At 41.3% G+C, this 18,848-nt stretch overlaps 1 protein-coding gene across 13 annotated transcripts in view; it reads left to right on the forward strand.

Annotated features, from left to right (window-relative positions):
* dnm1a (dynamin 1a) overlaps window positions 1-18,848 on the forward strand; it is a 141,804-nt gene that overhangs the window by 30,211 nt on the left and 92,745 nt on the right. For all 13 annotated transcript variants that reach the window (XR_005129521.1, XR_001859144.2, XR_001859143.2 and 10 more), the window contains exons 2-5: window positions 10,849-10,922; window positions 14,180-14,329; window positions 15,896-16,099; window positions 17,592-17,690. Coding sequence is in view for 9 of the 13 variants with exons in the window: in XM_017724305.2 (XP_017579794.1) it covers window positions 10,849-10,922; window positions 14,180-14,329; window positions 15,896-16,099; window positions 17,592-17,690 (527 nt within the window). In the remaining 4 variants the exon portion in view is untranslated. The remainder of the gene's footprint in view (window positions 1-10,848; window positions 10,923-14,179; window positions 14,330-15,895; window positions 16,100-17,591; window positions 17,691-18,848) is intronic.

An 18,848-nucleotide genomic window follows, 5' to 3' on the forward strand; every position in this document is an offset into this window, starting at 1 on the left:
CACAGTTTGTCTTTCTAAATCAACACAGTTTGTCTTTCTAAATCAACAGTTTGTCTTTCTAAATCAACACAGTTTGTCTTTCTAAATCAACACAGTTTGTCTTTCTAAATCAACAGTTTGTCTTTCTAAATCAACACAGTTTGTCTTTCTAAATCAACACAGTTTGTCTTTCTAAATCAACAGTTTGTCTTTCTAAATCAACACAGTTTGTCTTTCTAAATCAACACAGTTTGTCTTTCTAAATCAACACAGTTTGTCTTTCTAAATCAACACAGTTTGTCTTTCTAAATCAACACAGTTTGTCTTTCTAAATCAACACAGTTTCTCTTTCTAAATCAACACAGTTTCTCTTTCTAAATCAACACAGTTTCTCTTTCTAAATCAACACAGTTTGTCTTTCTAAATCAACACAGTTTCTCTTTCTAAATCAACACAGTTTGTCTTTCTAAATCAACAGTTTGTCTTTCTAAATCAACACAGTTTCTCTTTCTAAATCAACACAGTTTCTCTTTCTAAATCAACACAGTTTCTCTTTCTAAATCAATACAGTTTGTCTTTCTAAATCAACACAGTTTCTCTTTCTAAATCAACACAGTTTCTCTTTCTAAATCAACACAGTTTGTCTTTCTAAATCAACACAGTTTCTCTTTCTAAATCAACACAGTTTGTCTTTCTAAATCAACAGTTTGTCTTTCTAAATCAACACAGTTTGTCTTTCTAAATCAACACAGTTTCTCTTTCTAAATCAACACAGTTTGTCTTTCTAAATCAACACAGTTTCTCTTTCTAAATCAACACAGTTTGTCTTTCTAAATCAACACAGTTTCTCTTTCTAAATCAACACAGTTTGTCTTTCTAAATCAACACAGTTTCTCTTTCTAAATCAACACAGTTTGTCTTTCTAAATCAACACAGTTTGTCTTTCTAAATCAACAGTTTGTCTTTCGAAATCAACACAGTTTGTTTTTCTAAATCAACAGTTTGTCTTTCGAAATCAACACAGTTTGTCTTTCTAAATCAACAGTTTTGTCTTTTAGTTTAATAACTTTTGCCAGTAATTTTGTTCATATAATATAATGTATTCATGTAGATTGTCTTCTGAGAGCTGCTGTCATGGATTCCTATCTCTGATCAAAAGATGAGGCAGAGAGAGACAAAGAGTCAGAAGAGAGAGAGAAAGAAAGGGAGAGTGAGAGAGAGAGAGAAGAGAGGGAGCTTTTTCCACTGCATCTAGTCCATTAGTGAAATGGCTTGATGCTGCTGCTTATTTTCTGCCTCTGTGAAGTGCAGTTAGACGGCAGTGATGGGAAGTGCATTTAATGGAAACGTCGTATTTTGATGTTTGTCAGATCACTGCAATCATTATGCAGGAGATATTCCTTGTTTTTCTGCATCAGACATCGTTGAACACTTTCTGTGAAAAGATGCATAACAGTTATTGGTGGGTAAGAAGGAGCAATGATTTGGTTAAAAAAAAAACAAAAGGAGAAACTTACATTTCTCATGTTTGACAGTTTGGCCCAGTCCCATTTCACCCCTCGCCCCTACCACTGAGCCCGTAGCTCTCTGTTTCGCATGTTCAGGTCTAGCGGTAGGGTGTACCAATTCTTGTTATGATAGAGGTGGGAGGGCAAGGTGTTGGGGCTACATGACCCTCCAAACAGAGGTTTTTTAGAGACTCCAAACAGCATAACAAACATTAAAAATAATAATAATAGTAATAGTATGCTAACGTCTATGTAGCTAGTTAGTTAACTCTCCCGTTCCACCTTAAATAGCCCAGCAGTCCTGACGCCTGAAGCCCCAGAATGAAACTTCTGCACCATTTAAGGTGGAACTTGAAAATTCCAACAAAAAGCTAGAGAATATCTGACTTCAGATTCATATCGCTGAAGATTTATCGGTGGGCGATAATAAATAATCGATTCTATTGTTTTGCTTCGTTAAGATTGTATTGGTTAGCTGATTAGTTTCCACACAAGCCCCCACATCACTCTAAGCTGTCCTGCGGTCAGGCCCCCGGATAGCTTTGATGAATGGCCAGTGCTATGGAGGGTATCTGAGCGGGGACTGGCTGCCACCCATATGGTCACTCCATATGGCGTCGTATCCGGAGGAGGGGTTGCCACGGGAACCCGCAGTTGCTGCCATCTGGCTCGAGCAGGGTGTCATTTACCCGGAGAGGGTGAAGGGTCGGAGGGTGTGAAGCTCAAGCCCCCTCAATGAGGTCACTTGCCTAATAATGAAACCATCACATTTCCACAGTGTTCCACTTACCATAGATGCAGTCAATCCATCAAGACACGTTTGGAGTCGAGATTATGCATCTTTATTTTCGGGCTGGTGCTAAGAGGCTGATGATGCTAACAAACACTTAAGGTCAATAGACAGTCAAAGGAGACTTCGTGTTTGTTGGTCACAGAGCTAAACATAGCATCGGTGACCACTTCAAGGCTTAATTTTGTCTTTGCTTTTTTCCATCTTTAAAGCTGACAGTACGCCAAACGGTTTCAGAAACGACATGAGCAAGTTTATTATTTACAGCTGGGTGCACTACAAGGCGGGTTGTGTTGATTTAGACATGTGGTTCCATTCCATGCTGGTATAAACTGGTTTATGCTTGTCTGATGCTTGTTTGGCTAGTCGTCCAGCATGGCCAGGCTGGTTGATCAGCATACCAGCATCCAAACACAACCTATACTAGTTCTGCTGGTGACCCGCAGTGCTGGTCTAAGCTGTTTTTTCTACCCTAGTGCAAACCAAAAGAAGCAACCTTGTCAGATTAAGACACCAAACCATGTGTAAATTTAATCAAAGCATTGCTTGAATATTTCAATATGCTGGCCAAAGGGAGAGTGATGCTTTGAGAGGGAATGATGCAGCGCTTTGCAGCTGAGATGATGCAGCAAAATTAAGCTGTGCTGTTTTTGCTTTCAGGCAAATCCCTGGCCACTCCTCCCTTACACCAGCATTCCCCAGGCATACTCCTGGAGTCTCTCTGCACTGCACGGCGTAGAGGCTCTCTGCTCTAAAACAAACATTTAACCCTCAAAATGAGCGTTATCACTAGTGATGAGAAAAAAAAAACGCAATAAATTGATATTAATTATTTGTCATTTGTAGCTGAAGCATAGAAATTCTGTAAAACCTGCAAATTCTAAACTTTCAATCCAGGCAACATTTGTGTGTTTGCGCTGAAGAGACGGATATTATTATGATCTGAACTTTGTTTACTTGCAAAGATTTCCAATCTGATTGAATGCATTCCAATTATAGATTGAGATTGAGGTGTTTGTTCTCACTCCACTCGACAATCTGATGAAAATCTGCGTTTACATGCTCATTACAAGTAATCTGATCATGTGTGTAGAGAACCACTTAGTGTAGACGTTACCATGACAACAAGCATCATATGAGTCCAGTCAGAGTGAGATGAGCAGCAGTGAGCAGTGATTGTGTTTCTAACTGCTTTAAAATGACGTCAGACTCAGGAAAACGTCCTTCACACGTCCTTATTAAAGAAGGCCGAGAGGAAGACGTCGTGCTCTGAGACACATAAGCTGGACGTCCGTCCCACCGCCGTCTTTTAAAGATCAGAGCATGAACTTCGTCTCCTCTGCAGACCAGTTTCTGCTCCGCCGTGTTGAACAGGATAAACTCTCACTGTGACGCGACGCTCATGCAGAACGGACTTAAACTTTCCGATAGGGAATGTAATCGGATACAGACGTTTACACGGATATTATTCTTCTAATTAACAGATTATTTACAGGATTACCCACCTCGTTCAATTGGATGGAAATTGTACTCTGATCGGACTAGACTATTCTGATTGAGGTTTTTACATGAATGTGCTCTGATTGAGCTATTAGTCGGATTATTAACAGATTATTAAGATGTAAACACGACTATTTATAGATAATTGACGTCAAAACAAATGGAAAGTAGTCAGACGTGTGGACTCACTTATTAGCCCAGTGTTTGAAGATATGCCAAAAGTAATAAGCAGAGCCGTCGACCTGGTGAACGTCTTCAACATAAGGTGCTGAGTTGGTTGGTGAGTTCATTGGCTGAAATTTGAACAGAATAGCTCGTCACACTTTAGTCCCATCTGTCACGACCAATTACCTTGCTAGAAAAACCCGTCAGGCCGTTCACCAGTAAAACCAGCAAATGTTATGTTTTGGATGTTGCTCTGCTGGTCAGCAGCGATGGAGGTCTAAATCGCTGCTCTCAGAAGAAAACCTCTTTTCTCCTTTTTTTTTTTTGTTTTTCAGTTTTTGACAAAATTTAAAACTGCCTGTGGCCTTTTATGTTGTGTCTAAATTTCATGATGAATGGACCAGAAGAAACAGCCCAAAATGACTTGGGGAAATGTCTGGTTCCATTGACTTGCGTTAAAAGTAAAGTATGTTTTTTCCTCGTCCTGTAAAGTTACCATTTTGAACATACAAGGTCTTCTTTCTGAGAACAGCGATATGCTGGTCACCAAAACCAGTATATGTTGTGCTGTACAGAGGGATTCCAGCAGCAGATACAGTACACTTTGTACTCATGCTTGTAAAAGCCCTCTGAGGCAGGATAAAGGTGCATGTTGTGCTATAGTGGGTGATGTTGGCAAGTACTTTCCTGCAGCCAACACTCTCCAGAATTCCTAAACTGCTGCCTCTGAAGAGCCATCAGAGTCATCAGCATCCAACATTTCAAAGAGTGTCCAATAGCCTGGGCCCTGGCTTGCTTTAAAAATAGACACCGCTCAGGGGGGACCAGCTATGTCTAATATCTCTCCATTTTTTCCAAAGGCATACAGAGCGTACAGGAACACACACACACACACACACACACACACATTGAGCACCATCTGGCGGAGTGTGCTCCGATGGCTCGGGCCAGATGAAAAGACACTTATCTGTAGAACTGCAGTCGTATGTTAAACGAAGATGAAAAGCAGTAAAAATGCTGATAAAGGTGCTTTGAGGGAGACGTTTGCATTAACATTTAAAAATCCGGTCCCACTTTATATGAAGTATCTCTAATAACCGTGTAGTTACACATGAATAACATATGCAACAACACTGTAACTACTAATGATTTAGTCACCGATGGATTACGCAATACAGCCTATGTAATTACATGTGTATCAACTTCAGCTTTGCCTCATGTATCACTTTGATTTATACCATTCTGTAATTACACTGTACCTATAACAATATATAGTGCAGTGTTAAAGTTACACTTTATAATGAGAGGACGGCCCCTGTGCAGTTGTTATGTAGGCATTGCATAATAATGCAGTGGTAATAAAGACATTTCTTTGGGTTTAATGTAATGCAACACATTTAATTAATATCATAAATGTTTAATATAAGGCACCGTCTGCTGGTCTGTCACATTACAGACTGGCTTAAAGCTGAAACTGGTTACAGTGTCACGGCACTGGCAACATAAATGCTGGCTGAATGTTCGGAAAGCTGGCAGATCCAGTGTAATAATGTTATAATTCTGATGTATATGTTATTACATGTGTTATTACCCTTGTGTAATTACATGAGAGAGAGATTAGGCTGTTACAACTATTGCGATACACTTGTGTAATTACATGAGGTGCATGCCTACAATCCATCTGTAACAGTGCTTAAATCATTAGTAGTTACATTGTTATTGCATATGTTGTTCACATGTAACTACACGGTTATTAGACACACTTAACGTTAAGGGTAATAGAGCACGATCCTGCTTGGAAATTAAATAAATAACAGGTGGTCTTTTGCCTTTAAACGCTACTTTATTCAATGGCAAACCATGACTATTAGAGCTAAGCCACGTCTACAGCAATACTAATTCCTGTTAGCTTCTCTATGGGATTTACAAGAGTACGATAGCACTAAGCTGAAGTTGATGCACGTAAACTTTTTCGGGCATTCAGAGCTGTCATCTCTGACTTTACATCCAGAGTGGACAGTGAGTGGACACAGATCTTAAAAAACACAGCAGCACTGCTGTGTCTGATCCACTCGTACCAGCACAACACACACTAACCAGACTAACACACCACCACCACGTCAGTGTCACTGCAGTGCTGAGAATGATCCACCACCCAAATAGTACCTGCTCTGTGAGGGTCCATGGGGGTCCTGACCACTGAAGAACAGGGTAACAGAGTATCAGAGAAACAGATGGACTACAGTCTGTAACTGTAGAACTACAGAGTGCAGCTATACAGTAAGTGGAGCTGATAAAGTGGACAATGAGCGGAGAAACGAGGAGGTGGTCATAATTCTATGCCTGATCGGTGTATATTGATCTTTAGTCTATTGTGTAAGGCCTTACGTTCTGGTCCTGAAGGCTTAATCAATGCTAGTTAATGTACATTTGCGTAATGACATTTTTTACATATGTCTAATACGTGTAAGAACACTAGACGTCTGTTTCACATACACAGTTTCAGTCTCAAACCCTCAAGCCTTTTAGCATTGTCAAGAAAACGGTGGGCAGCAATTTCCCTTTCAAATTGTCACTCATTATCCTCATTACTGTCCTCCCACGCAGAGGCTTTATGTGGGTAAGATGCTTTTAAATTAGCTGAAAGATGGGTAAACGGCCGGTCAGTCATTTGAGCGATAGCTCCTTTTACGTTGCATGCTTTTACTCTGTGAGCAGGCTACCCTGCACATGATCATGCCTACAAGGGCTTGAGAATCATGTCAGCTTCTCTGTGTAAAACTTTCTCTTTTATGCTGGTTTGGGACGACTGTCCACTTGCCTAGCCTTCCTTTGGACTGCCGTATAAACACATTACTGAACCGTGGCTCTGGTTGTGATGTCCAGTCAGTGGCAAACCGTGAATAGAGCTGGTCAAAGCATCAGAACACATCTTTCATGAGGCTAAGCTATGCTAGTACCCAAATGCGATTGGTTCTTTGTCATTTCCTCACTATGCAGGTGGTTCGTCTGACACGTCAGGCCTTGAGCTCAGCTCCTGAAGTCCTAACCAGTGAGACAGCTCACTTTGCTATATCTAGCTGGGCGCCACAGAGGTTTCCAACCTAAACTGAACGGTGACACAAGAGTATTTGCATAGTGAAGAAACAGCAAGCGTGATGATTATTTTAAATGTGAATGGACTCTAAAAGACATGTACTGGTTGGATAGTGTAGTGGTTAACACCTCTGCCTTGTAGACTGGGGTTCAATCCCCACCTGGGTCAGCACCCTACACTATACCAGTAAGAGTCCTTGGGCAAGACTCCTAACACCACCTTGGCCTACCTGTGTAAAATGATCAAACTGTAAGTCGCTCTGGATAAGAGCGTCAGCCAAATGCCGTAAATGTTCTGTAACAGTTATGTTGTCCATTGGTTTAATCGCTGTAACGATTTTAACGGTGGGTGGAGGAAAGACCCCGGGGGCAGGTGTGAAGACGGAGAGCTTCCTTTTATTACCACTTACACACAACGCAAAACACTCAGCCCACAAAATAAGACCAGGCCCACTGGGACTTTTCAGTCCTTTCTTTTCCCTTTCTTCTAGTTTAGATCAGCTCAGTCAGTTCAGCTCAGCTCAGCTCTCGCGCCTTCACTGGTCTCCCTCACCCTCTGGGCCGCCTACTGAAGGAAGAGATGGCTGTAAGTAGGCTGGCAGAAACAAGACACAGGTGAACGTCATCATCTACTTAGCCCGCTGCTTCAGCCAGACCGGCTTCTCCGTCCTGCATTCGACGCTCGGCCACGCCCCCTCCTCCACAATCGTAAACTGGTCCTTATAACGGATTGTTTCAGTCCCAAAATCTGATTGGCTGCATTTGAAGCCACGGTACACGCCCCTATGACCTCCACACAACAGCTGAATGCCGTATAATCGCGCCAAATCACGAACAGTCATTGTGCTGTTAATACAACAGTCTTTGACTGTAATGCTGCTCATGAGTGTATGGATGGCTTTGTTTAAACTGAGGGGCTGACAACTTATTTTCTTAGCTAAAACTAGGCTGATCAGCAGTGGGACTAATAAAGGATTATCTTATCTTATCTTATCTTATCTTATCTTATCTTATCTTATCTTATCTTATCTTATCTTATCTTATCTTATCTTATCTCTTATCTTATCTAACTATATGATTCACTGTAAAACTGCAATATAAAATACTAGAGTGTGTCAGTTCAACGTCTCAGTAATTTAGTTACATCTGCTTTATTTAGCATCAAACCCAGGCGAATAGGGGCAGTCATGGGCTGGAGTTTAGGGAACCAACCACTCCTACCTTGTCTGTCCACCTTGTAGATGTAAAGTCAGAGACGACAGCTCATCTGCTGCTGCACAGTTTGTGTTGGTCATCCTCTAGTCCTTCATCAGTGGTCACAGGACGCTGTTGGCTGGATGTTTTTGGTTGGTGGACTATTCTCAGTCCAGCAGTTAAGGTTGTGCATTACAGTGACTACACCCATACAATCACTGTAATGCACACCCTACTGTGGCTTATTGGTTTAATATAGATGCTCCTATTAAATCTATAGAAACAAAACTAGTGACATTTTAGTTTTGTCTGATTCTCCACTATGGCAGTTTGGCTTTTCATAGACAGTTCATTTTGGGCAGCCTAATAAAACACTGAAAGAACTCAGTTAGATCAGTTAGAACGGCTTAAGCTCACAATTTAAATAGACTGTTTTCCTTGTTCTCAGCGCAGAGCGATTATGTGCAAACAGCACTGAACAATATTCCCCTGCCGATATTGAAATGACATTGTATTTACATATTTTGAACACGTCCCGAGCTGCATGAATGACCACACGCTGAATGAGTGTACTAGTGTGTAAAACAGTGAATCACCGCACACAGCTTGAACTCCTGGAGGAAGACCAGAACTGCAGCAGCCCTGTCTTTTCACCTTCCCTTTCATTCAGTTTGGTCAGAATGAGGCGAGCTGCAGACCCTGCCAGGCGGTGCTCGGATGCAAAATAGAGCAGCAGCTGTAGGAAAATTTCCTGCCAGGATATCAATTAAGACGCTGAAAGCGTTCTTAAATAAACCCTAATCCACATTGAAACATTGCTGCAACGGTTTTATATTGATAGGCGTTTTTATTGATAACACCAAAAAAACGACTACATTCAAAATACGGTCATGTGCGAAAGTTTATACACCCCTGTTCAAATTACATTTGGTTGACTTTCTGTGTTAAAGTAAGGGAACACATTCTAATCAGGGATCAGACGTTAATTTGGGATTTTTTTCCAGCAAATTTTAATGCAGTTTCTATTTGTTTGCTGAATTAAACACATTGGCCGTAAATATAAAATGTGCCATAACTTTTACACATGGCACGTTTTATTTGATTACATATTTCCAATATATTAAATTCAGCAAATAATAATAGCGGTTTGTAGAGAATCATGCTGTAGACAGTCATTTGACAACGGACGTATAATCTTTTGCATAGAACTGTAAATATGAATTGTTTACTGCCCAGTTTTTAGAGCGATGTAAGCATGTCTTGTTCTGGTGTTTCTTTCAGGTCCTGTAGAGCTGTTTACTTTTTAAATAGATAATAATCAAATGCGGCTGAACTCGGATTATACTCAAATTATTATTTATTCTAAAACGTCATTAAACCAGCTCACTGTCCTACCATTGGTTGATCACTGGCTCTTGGTGGTTTTTTGCTGTTGTGGCCAGTTTTGCTGCGTATATTTAAAGGGTTGGGTCAGGACAAATATAGTATAAGTGTGGATTTGCATATTATAATGGTAATTGCTAATTGTCCGATAAGCATACGTTTAAAAAAGTCCTTTTGGACCATTTCTATTGGTCTATTTATCATGAAACGCTCAATGATAATAATAAAATATTAATATAATAATAAAAAATAATAATTTTACACACACACATTTATAAGCCATAAGTCTTGGGGGGCGCTGAAGCTTATCCCAGCGCTCATTGGGCAGAAGGCAGGAAACACCCTGGACAGGTCAACAGTCCATAACAAGACAGATACACACATGTATACATTCACTTACACACACCTACGGCCAATTTAGTATCTCTAATCAAGATTGGCTACAAGCCTGTGGAGGGTGGGAGGAGACCCTGAGGTAAGAACCCTGGTTACCCGGCCAGGGAATCGAACCCTGGCCCTTCTTGCTGTGAGGCGACAGCGCTCATGTTATGTCAAATAAAGCTTATTTTGGTAACACTTTCCTGTAGGGTGCTGTTCATAAGGCAACATGAAACCTACATAAGCTTGTCATGACAACTGACCTGACCCTACATAGCTGTTTATAAATGCTTATTCCAATAAGCGTCATTCGCGAGAAAGGTTGTGTTAGCCTTTATGACAGGTGACGCCTGCGTTTTTAAACAGTTATGTAGGGTTATATCAGCTGTAATGACAACGTTATGTAGGCGTAATGTAGCCTTATGAACAGCAGTAAAGTGTTACCCTTATTTTTTATGAATTTCTTAAGTTTGAAGTTATTAGATGGTGAATATAAAGATACAAAGCCTGAATAGAGATGGAATAGATTCATGAAGGGCCTTGAAATTCCCACTCGTAGCAATGACATACTTTTTTCCAAGCCTGGAGGGATGCTGGTTTAATCCCAGCTGGGAATTTTGGAAAAAAACTGACTTTGCCAAGGAGCAATACTGCGGCTTAACTTCAAGGCGCCTCAAAGACAAGGCAAAGTGGTTCCTGTTCACCTTGAGGTGATTTTCTGACTGGGCAGTTACTCTGTTGTGGCGGTTCGGGCAGCAGTCGCGCTGGTGCTACAGTAGCATGACCTTGAATGCCCTGGTTTTCTGTGGTTTTTTTTCTTCTCTTTCTCACCTCTCTTCCTGGTCTGTGTCACAGGGACTTCCTCCCCCGTGGTTCTGGCATCGTCACCCGCCGCCCTCTGGTCCTGCAGCTCATCAACTGCCCCACAGGTGAGCTCACTGCCATGGTAACGGCTACAGGAGGAATTACAACTCTTCTTATGAGAGCGCCGCACCTCAGTGTATTTCCCCTTTCAGCAGTGGAAGTAAGAGTTAAAGGCGTAACAGTAGTAGAACCGGATCACAGCAGTTTTGCTTTGACTTTTACTTTGGTTTATTTCGGCTTTTTCAGCTTGACTGTTTTCATTTTTGATAAATGCCGCAGAGTACAAAATCACCACATGACTGTGGAACCTTTTATCTGGCTCAAGTACTAAAGTACAAAGTACGAGTACTCTGGTAAAGTGGTACTCAAGTAAAAGTATAAAAGTACATGTTTCAAATGCTTAAAGTATTTAATACTTTTTTTAAAACAGGATGGGTGTACATGATGGTTAATGCTTAAAAATTGAAGGTAATGTTTTTAAAAAATTAATTAATTAAAATAAAACTATTTAACAAATTTGAAAATCAGTTATTGCCCTGCAATGGACTGGCAACCTGTCCAGGGTGTATCCTGCCTTCCGCCCGATGACCGCTGGGATAGGCTCCAGCACCCCCCCCGCGACCCTGACGGAGAAGCGGCTTAGAAAATGGATGGATGGATGGATAAAAATCAGTTGTGTAGATCGGTGCCTGACAGTTGGAACAGTCCTATGGTGGAGTTTCATGGTGGGCAGGGATGTGGACACTTACATTTACTCCGTTTTCAATCATCTTTCTACTGTCCTTCCATGTCATTTCCCATTTTTCATGTATTTTTTTTGTTTTCATATATTTTATTTGTCATTTTTTAGTTTTTCTGTTCATTTTTACCCGTGTTGTTTTGTATGACGTGTTTCGTTGATTGTTAATGCATCTTGTAATGTACGGTTGTCACCAATGTCACCTCTGGGAGATCACATGACTTTGTCTCTTCCTACAAACCCTGAAACACACACGGACTTCATCTCCCAGAATACACAGGGAGATCAGCTGACTGCTGGTCTCCACACGCCCTCCTACCAGCGTTCAAGATCACCTGAGTTCTAACGTGCAGCACCTGTATCTATGATCACATGACCTCGCCAGTTTAGCTTATAAGCCAGGCTTAGGCAGGAGTTGGTTGCGAGGTTTTGCTTCGTCTGCAAACTCCTGAGCGTTCTTTCTGTTGTACTGATTACATGTACAACTTTTTCCCGTTTATCCGACTCCGATTTTTGATTTGCCCGTTGGATCGTTCGCCCTGGATCTCTGTTTTTGGTCCTTGACATTTTTGCCTGCTTTTGAAGATGATTTTGGATTTTGACGTCAACACTAAAGTCTGCTTGTGTTCCTTTTTCCGCGAGTGTCTCAGTTCTGTGATAACCAGTATAGTGGTACACCTACTGGACCCCAGGAGTAATAGCGGCTATCGTGGTAGCAGCTAATGGGGATCCTGAAAATAAACAAAAACAAAACAAACAAAAAAATAATAAATAAAAATGCTAGACCTTCTTGCATCATCTGCAAAATCATAGATTGTAATATCATTTTTTAGTTATTTTTATCTTCGTTTACACAGCAGGTAAAAGTGGCCCAAATCCGATCTTTTTCTCCGTGACACAGATGTGTGTCTGAGTGTCCGTGTGAACAGATAAATGCGCTGAATCTGACATTTTCGGCTTCGATTTGAGACGCTTTCATATGTGGATCTGAAATCCGACCCGTATCCGATCTGCGGCAATGCGACTCCGTCTGAGCGGCCAGATCGGAATTCGTCAGGATTAACACACCACGTAAAGCAAAGTCAAGCTCTGTTCTTTTGTGCATGCAGGTCAGTTTAGGAGCTGATCTGGTCAGACTGATGTCACACAGTATAAGACACATTTAAAAGATATTGAGAACAGCCAAACAAAATATCGGATTTGCTGAGAAAGTCAGATTTGGGCCACTTTTAGCTGCCGTGTGAACGTAGCCATAGATGTGAAGCACCTGATGAACCTGATTTGTAACTCTCACTCACTCACTCACTCACTCACTCACTAACTCACTCACTCACTCACTCACTCACTCACTCATGTTTGACAAGATTGTCCACAAGGGGGAACTATTGGCACTCTAGCACCTTTTGTGTGCATCCAGAACATCTTTAATTCAATCCTTTGCTGGTGCTTTGCATCACTTTGCGTCCTTTTTTACAAAATTAATTAATTAATATTTGTAGTGCAAATATTATAGCAGGAATTGTTTTTTGAGCCAAGCACATCGAATACTTCTGCCATTGATGGGATTAATTTTTTTCGACATATTTGCCTTGAAGCAGGCACATCAAACTGGGGACCTTCCAGGCCAAAGCGCTGTAGAGATTAGTGTTTACCTTCATGTACTGCTCTGAATTCAGTTCATTAAGGCCTTGCTAATTAGCTGATGAGCTGAATCATGTGTGTTTAATGAGGCAGTGAACTGAAGTCTGCAGTGTTTTGGCCCGCAAGGACTGGAGCCTGACACATGTGCTCCAGAATATGCCTGGCTCACCACTTTTGCTGTCTTTGGATTCCTTGGCTTGTCTGTCTCATCGGTGGCGTCTTTTGATGTCTTTTGTTGATGTGGAAGCAGCCGATCATCATGTATCCCTATTTCAAAGATACAGTGTTGGCCTACGGCTCTGAAAGAGCAAACAGAGCACTCTAGCTTATGCCAAGGCATTTTGTGTCTGTTTGTGCTGGTAAATGCAAAAATACTTGCAAAACAGTTCAAAATTTCAGTCCCACTGGCGATTATCTATAAACGTTTTCATCAGGCTTTCAGGGCTCTGTGCTAATCATTGCTGCCATCTAGTGTAGGAAGGTGTACAGAGCCAAATGCAAAACTTGGCTGTGCCTTTTCTGTACTTCAGCTTAAATTTGGCTATTATATTCATCTTTATTCAGTTCAGTTCAGATCAGTTTGTAGAAAGTCATTTTAACTGAAATGTTAAAGCGTATAAACCCCCCAGGTCCATGGGGGGTCCTGACCACCGAAGAACAGGGTAACAGAGTATCAGAGAAACAGATGGACTACAGTCTGTAACTGTAGAACTACAAAGACCAGCTATACAGTAAGTGGAGCTGATAAAGTGGACAATGAGGTGGTCATGATGTTAGGTCTGATCGGTGTGTGTAGCTAATATAATACATTATAATCTTTTGACCAACCTTTGAACACAGTTGTATATAATACTGAAGAACTTGTGGCACGACCTACAGGTTCTGAGCTCTGTGTGTGATTCTTAGCTGCTGTGCTTACTTTGGTCTTTCTTTTCTCTGCAGAATATGCTGAGTTTTTGCACTGCAAGGGGAAGAAGTTCACTGATTTCGATGAAGTGCGTCAGGAGATCGAGGCAGAGACAGATCGCGTCACCGGACAGAATAAAGGCATCTCTCCGGTGCCAATTAACCTGCGTGTTTACTCCCCTAATGGTGAGCTAGAGGCTTGTTGCTCACTGGTTTTCCATTGTTCTACCCTTTATCTTTGTGGTTCTGTGCATCAAAAATAGTCCACTGGGTATATATATATATCCTTTGTAAATGAATAAGCTCTTAACAGATTATCAGTAACCCATCAACAGCGTATCAGTAAAGTATCAGTAGTGAAGCATCTGAATACAGTGAAGTGAATATCCTGTAGATGTTCTGTTGATACGTTATTTACATTGAGGAGATGTTTTGTTAATATGCTACTTCCATTACGCAAAACCTCACCTCACCAGCTTTACCCAAAACCCAACCCTCACCTTAGACCTAATGCTAATCCTAATCTTAACCTCAACCCGATGCCTAATCCTAGCTCTCATCTTGGCCCTAATCCTAACCCTAACCTTAACCTCAACCCCAAACCTAATCCTAACTCTCATCTTGGCCCTAATCCTAACCCTGACCTTAACCTCAACCCCAAACCTAATCCTAACTCTCATCTTGGCCCTAATCCTAACCCTAACCTTAACCTCAACCCCAAACCTAATCCTAACTCTCATGTTCTTGACATGTTACCAAGAGTCCATTGTGTCTTAGTTTCCTCTAAAAAGGACCACTCAAAATAAAGTGTGGCCGTCCACTGGCTATAGAAGTGACCGTCCTGGGGCAGATTTACTCAAAGAGGTGCTACTTCCCAACAGCCCACTGACACCTCGCACTGGCCAATTTCCAGGGTTTTTAATTTTTTTTTAAGTTTCTGCAATATAGAGAAAAAGGCTGCGTCCCAGACATACTACACTCTACATGTACGTAAAAAAAGGTCTGCCGTTAGAAGTATACTCATTATATTGTGTGTAGTATGTAAGGTATAGAGGTGTGTGGTTTGGGATGCTGCCAAAAAATTTTTTGTCCTTTAATTCAGGCAACATGTGTTTTTTCTCTGCAGCACACTCATTTGTTGCTTGCCCATTTGCTTCTACAAGCAGCCAATAATTGTCTGAGCCTGCCCCACTCAGCCAGCCACAATATCCACTTGCATGAGCCCACAACCTGTCGGCTGTTTACTCGTAATGACTGAAGTGCTTCAAAATGAATCCCACAGATTGAATTAGTAAATTATTTAGCAGTTCGCGCTGGACCCATGGGAGAAGCCTCCTTGTGCAGACCTCTAATTGGGGGACAGTACCAAATTGGGGAGAAAAAATTGCTGAAAAATGGCAAAAAAGATCCAAAATCATTAGTTCCTCTGTAGTGATGAGGCTGAGGGATGCGTAGCAACAGTATGTAATATAACAACAAATAACATATGAAAGTCTAGTTTAAAGCCAGAATGTCCCTTTAAGTCTTAAATGTTTAGATAACCTCTGTTCTGATACTGGCCTGGGTTCAGTTCCCCGGCCGGGCAACCAGGGTCCCACGTTCTCCCCGTGTCTGCGTGAGTTTCCTCCCACAGTCCAAAGACAGGCAGATAGGCCAGTTGGAGATGCTAAACTGCCTCTAGGCGTGAATATACATGCATATGTGTTTGTTTGGATCGTTGTTAGCTGAACTGGCTCTTTATTTCCCGATCAGTACTGAACCTGACTCTGGTGGACCTGCCGGGGATGACCAAAGTGCCGGTGGGTGACCAACCGGCGGACATTGAGCACCAAATCAAGGACATGCTCATGCAGTTTGTCACTAAGGAGAACTGCCTGCTGCTGGCTGTGTCTCCTGCCAACTCTGATCTCGCTAACTCTGATGCTCTGAAGGTTGCCAAAGAAGTCGACCCGCAAGGTGAGTGCCGTACTTTTCTAAAGACATATTGAGGATGAAGTATTTGGCAGCCGTTTGGTGTGAAAACCATCTTTTGTGTTTTGTTGTGCTCATTAATGCTGCGTTTATTGTACTGGTATGGCATGTTGTGTTACTGTGCTAGTATCAGGTGTGTCATACAGGGTTGGGATGTAAGCAGTAATAATATCGAGGTGAAGTGTTTGAATCCAGCCCAAGTTATTCAGAATATAATAATATAATTATAAATTCTTTTAGAATGCCTACCCACTAAATAAAAATAAGTCTTCAAAAGAAACACCATCAGTTAACATTGAGCAGTGGCGGACGAAGCACACAAGCCATGTACTCGAGTTAAAGTAGGTAAAATATTCCACCAGTAAAAGTAGAAGTTCCTCCCTTTAGACGTCCACTTGAGTAAAAGTACTAAAGTATTTCCCTTCAAATGTACTTAAGTATAAAGTAAAAGTACTAAAAGAGTAATTCTGGCTCTGATGTCCTGTTATCATTTTTATAACCAGACTGGCTTCATGAACTCATTTCAGGTGAAAGTCCTCCAGCGTCTCTCTTGGTAAACCAGTCTTTTAATAGAACGTCATTAATTAGTGACGCTGACGTCTATTAAAATGATCAGAAGCACAAAACACTGAAGGTAAACAGTTTCCATCAGGGAGAACCGAGTGGCTCTGAAATCACTTTTTACACACAAGCAAAGTTTCAGTTTCAGATTTATTTACAACTTAGTTCCAAGTTTAAGTTGAATAAAAACTGGCTTTAAACTCAGGATCACAGATGAGCTCCTTTACTATGTTGATCTGTAGGCGTCTGTTCATAAACATAAACCAGCCCAAACTCATTTACTATAAAATGAAATGGTGTTTGTAGAAATTCAGAAAAAAGCCGCGTCAGTCTCGACTGCATATGTGGACATATTTCTATATTGAGCTCTATTTACACAAAGTTAGGTTAGTTCATCATTTATGTTGAACAGACTCTCCCAAAGTTTTACGCTGCTGCGCTGACGTTGAACCGCGTGCTGCACTGGGTCGGTATGACCGACAGGTCAAAAGCAGCTCTAAACAAAGTGACCGCTGGGCCCTGATTGGTGCTCTGGCTTTGCGCTTCTTTCGTTTTGACATGTTACGTTTTTATACACACAGAAACCAAAAGGAACGACAGATTTCTCAAAATGTAGGAGGAGAAAGTCGGATATTAGACTCTGAAATGTAGTGGAGTGAAAGGAAAAAGTCGCCCAGAACGGAGAAACTTCAGTACAGATACACCAAAAATACTAAAGTACAGAAACTCATTACATTTACTCAGTTACTCAGTTACTGTCCACCACTGCCATAGATGTAGTTGAATCACCTACTTCAGACCGATTCTTTGTTATACACCTCATCACAGCCAGCAGCTTTGCAATGCAATGATCATCTCATTACTTCTTTTCAATAATTGTGTCTGCGCATGTGCGCATGTGTGTGCTTCTGAGCAGGTCTGCGCACCATCGGTGTGATTACCAAGCTGGATCTGATGGACGAAGGAACAGACGCTCGTGATATTCTAGAGAACAAGCTGCTGCCACTGCGCAGAGGTGAGAGGAGCTAACTCTGTTTTTTAAAGGGCCCATAAAACATCATTTGACGTAGTTTGACGTATTTGTTCACTCCCTGGTCCATACAGTCCTTATGAGACTAAACTGCAAAAAAAGCCTGTTTTGAATTTATTGTTTTTCATGATGTCACAAATGTTCACTTAAGACACCAAAGAAAATGTTTAGAGTAAACAATTAAGTGGCTGAATGAAACGGTTTAACATGTTTTCTACTCTTTTCTGGAGTTCTCCCAGCTCTGTCGTTTAGACTATGATTTCCAATCCCATGCAAATCAGTCATAAATATTACAGACATCCTGAGATAAACTGGCATCACCCACCGCCCCATGGAAGACCCGTCCCAATAGGGCTTTAGCAGGTTTGAAGTGGAGAAATTAAGCCTATTAACTTGGACTCAGTGGCCGATAAGTTCCAGTACGCGGCACAATGAAAATGTGTTGCAAATTCATAGACGCTCAACACTCCGAAAGCTCTTTCATCAAAAATGACTCCACCAGCACTCCTTTAAAATGTGATCTCAGTATAAAAATGATTCATCTTTCAGCTCCGAAGGAAAAAAATGAAAAAAATGACATACAAAAATGAATTATGACTCATATTGGTCCATTGAGAAACATTTAAATATAAGAGGATATGGGCCCTTTAAACGGATCTGAGACCAGTGTATCCTCTGCATCACATCAAACACAGCAGAAAACTCTTAACTGCTCACTGTGTCATCATTTATGACCGGCTCACATGCTCACACTCGTTAAATGAATCCACCTTGCAAATTGCATGCTCACTTGTGAACAAGTGGCTTTTCTCATCGGCTCCCTCTAGTGGTTTAAAGGTATAGAAGCCATGAGACACACTACAGCAGCCAGAGCTGCAATTTGAGAGGCGGAGAGAGGAGTAGAGAGAACACACAGGGGTTAGAGAGAAGAAAAAACAATGTCTTGATTTCGACGACACATCTGGAAAAAAACTCTCTTAGTTTCTTCTCTCAGCAATAAAACATATTTATGGGAAACCCTTGAATGCATTATGCTGACGGTCCCATTTTTCCCTGACTAGAGCTAGGCTCTGTTCTAAGGTTTTTTCCATCATACGCTGTCTTTACCATCCCAGTGTCTGTAGCTCACTCATGTAACATGTG

The sequence above is a fragment of the Pygocentrus nattereri genome, chromosome 23 (genome assembly GCF_015220715.1).
Source record: "Pygocentrus nattereri isolate fPygNat1 chromosome 23, fPygNat1.pri, whole genome shotgun sequence".
NCBI classification, from domain to species: Eukaryota; Metazoa; Chordata; class Actinopteri; order Characiformes; family Serrasalmidae; genus Pygocentrus; species Pygocentrus nattereri.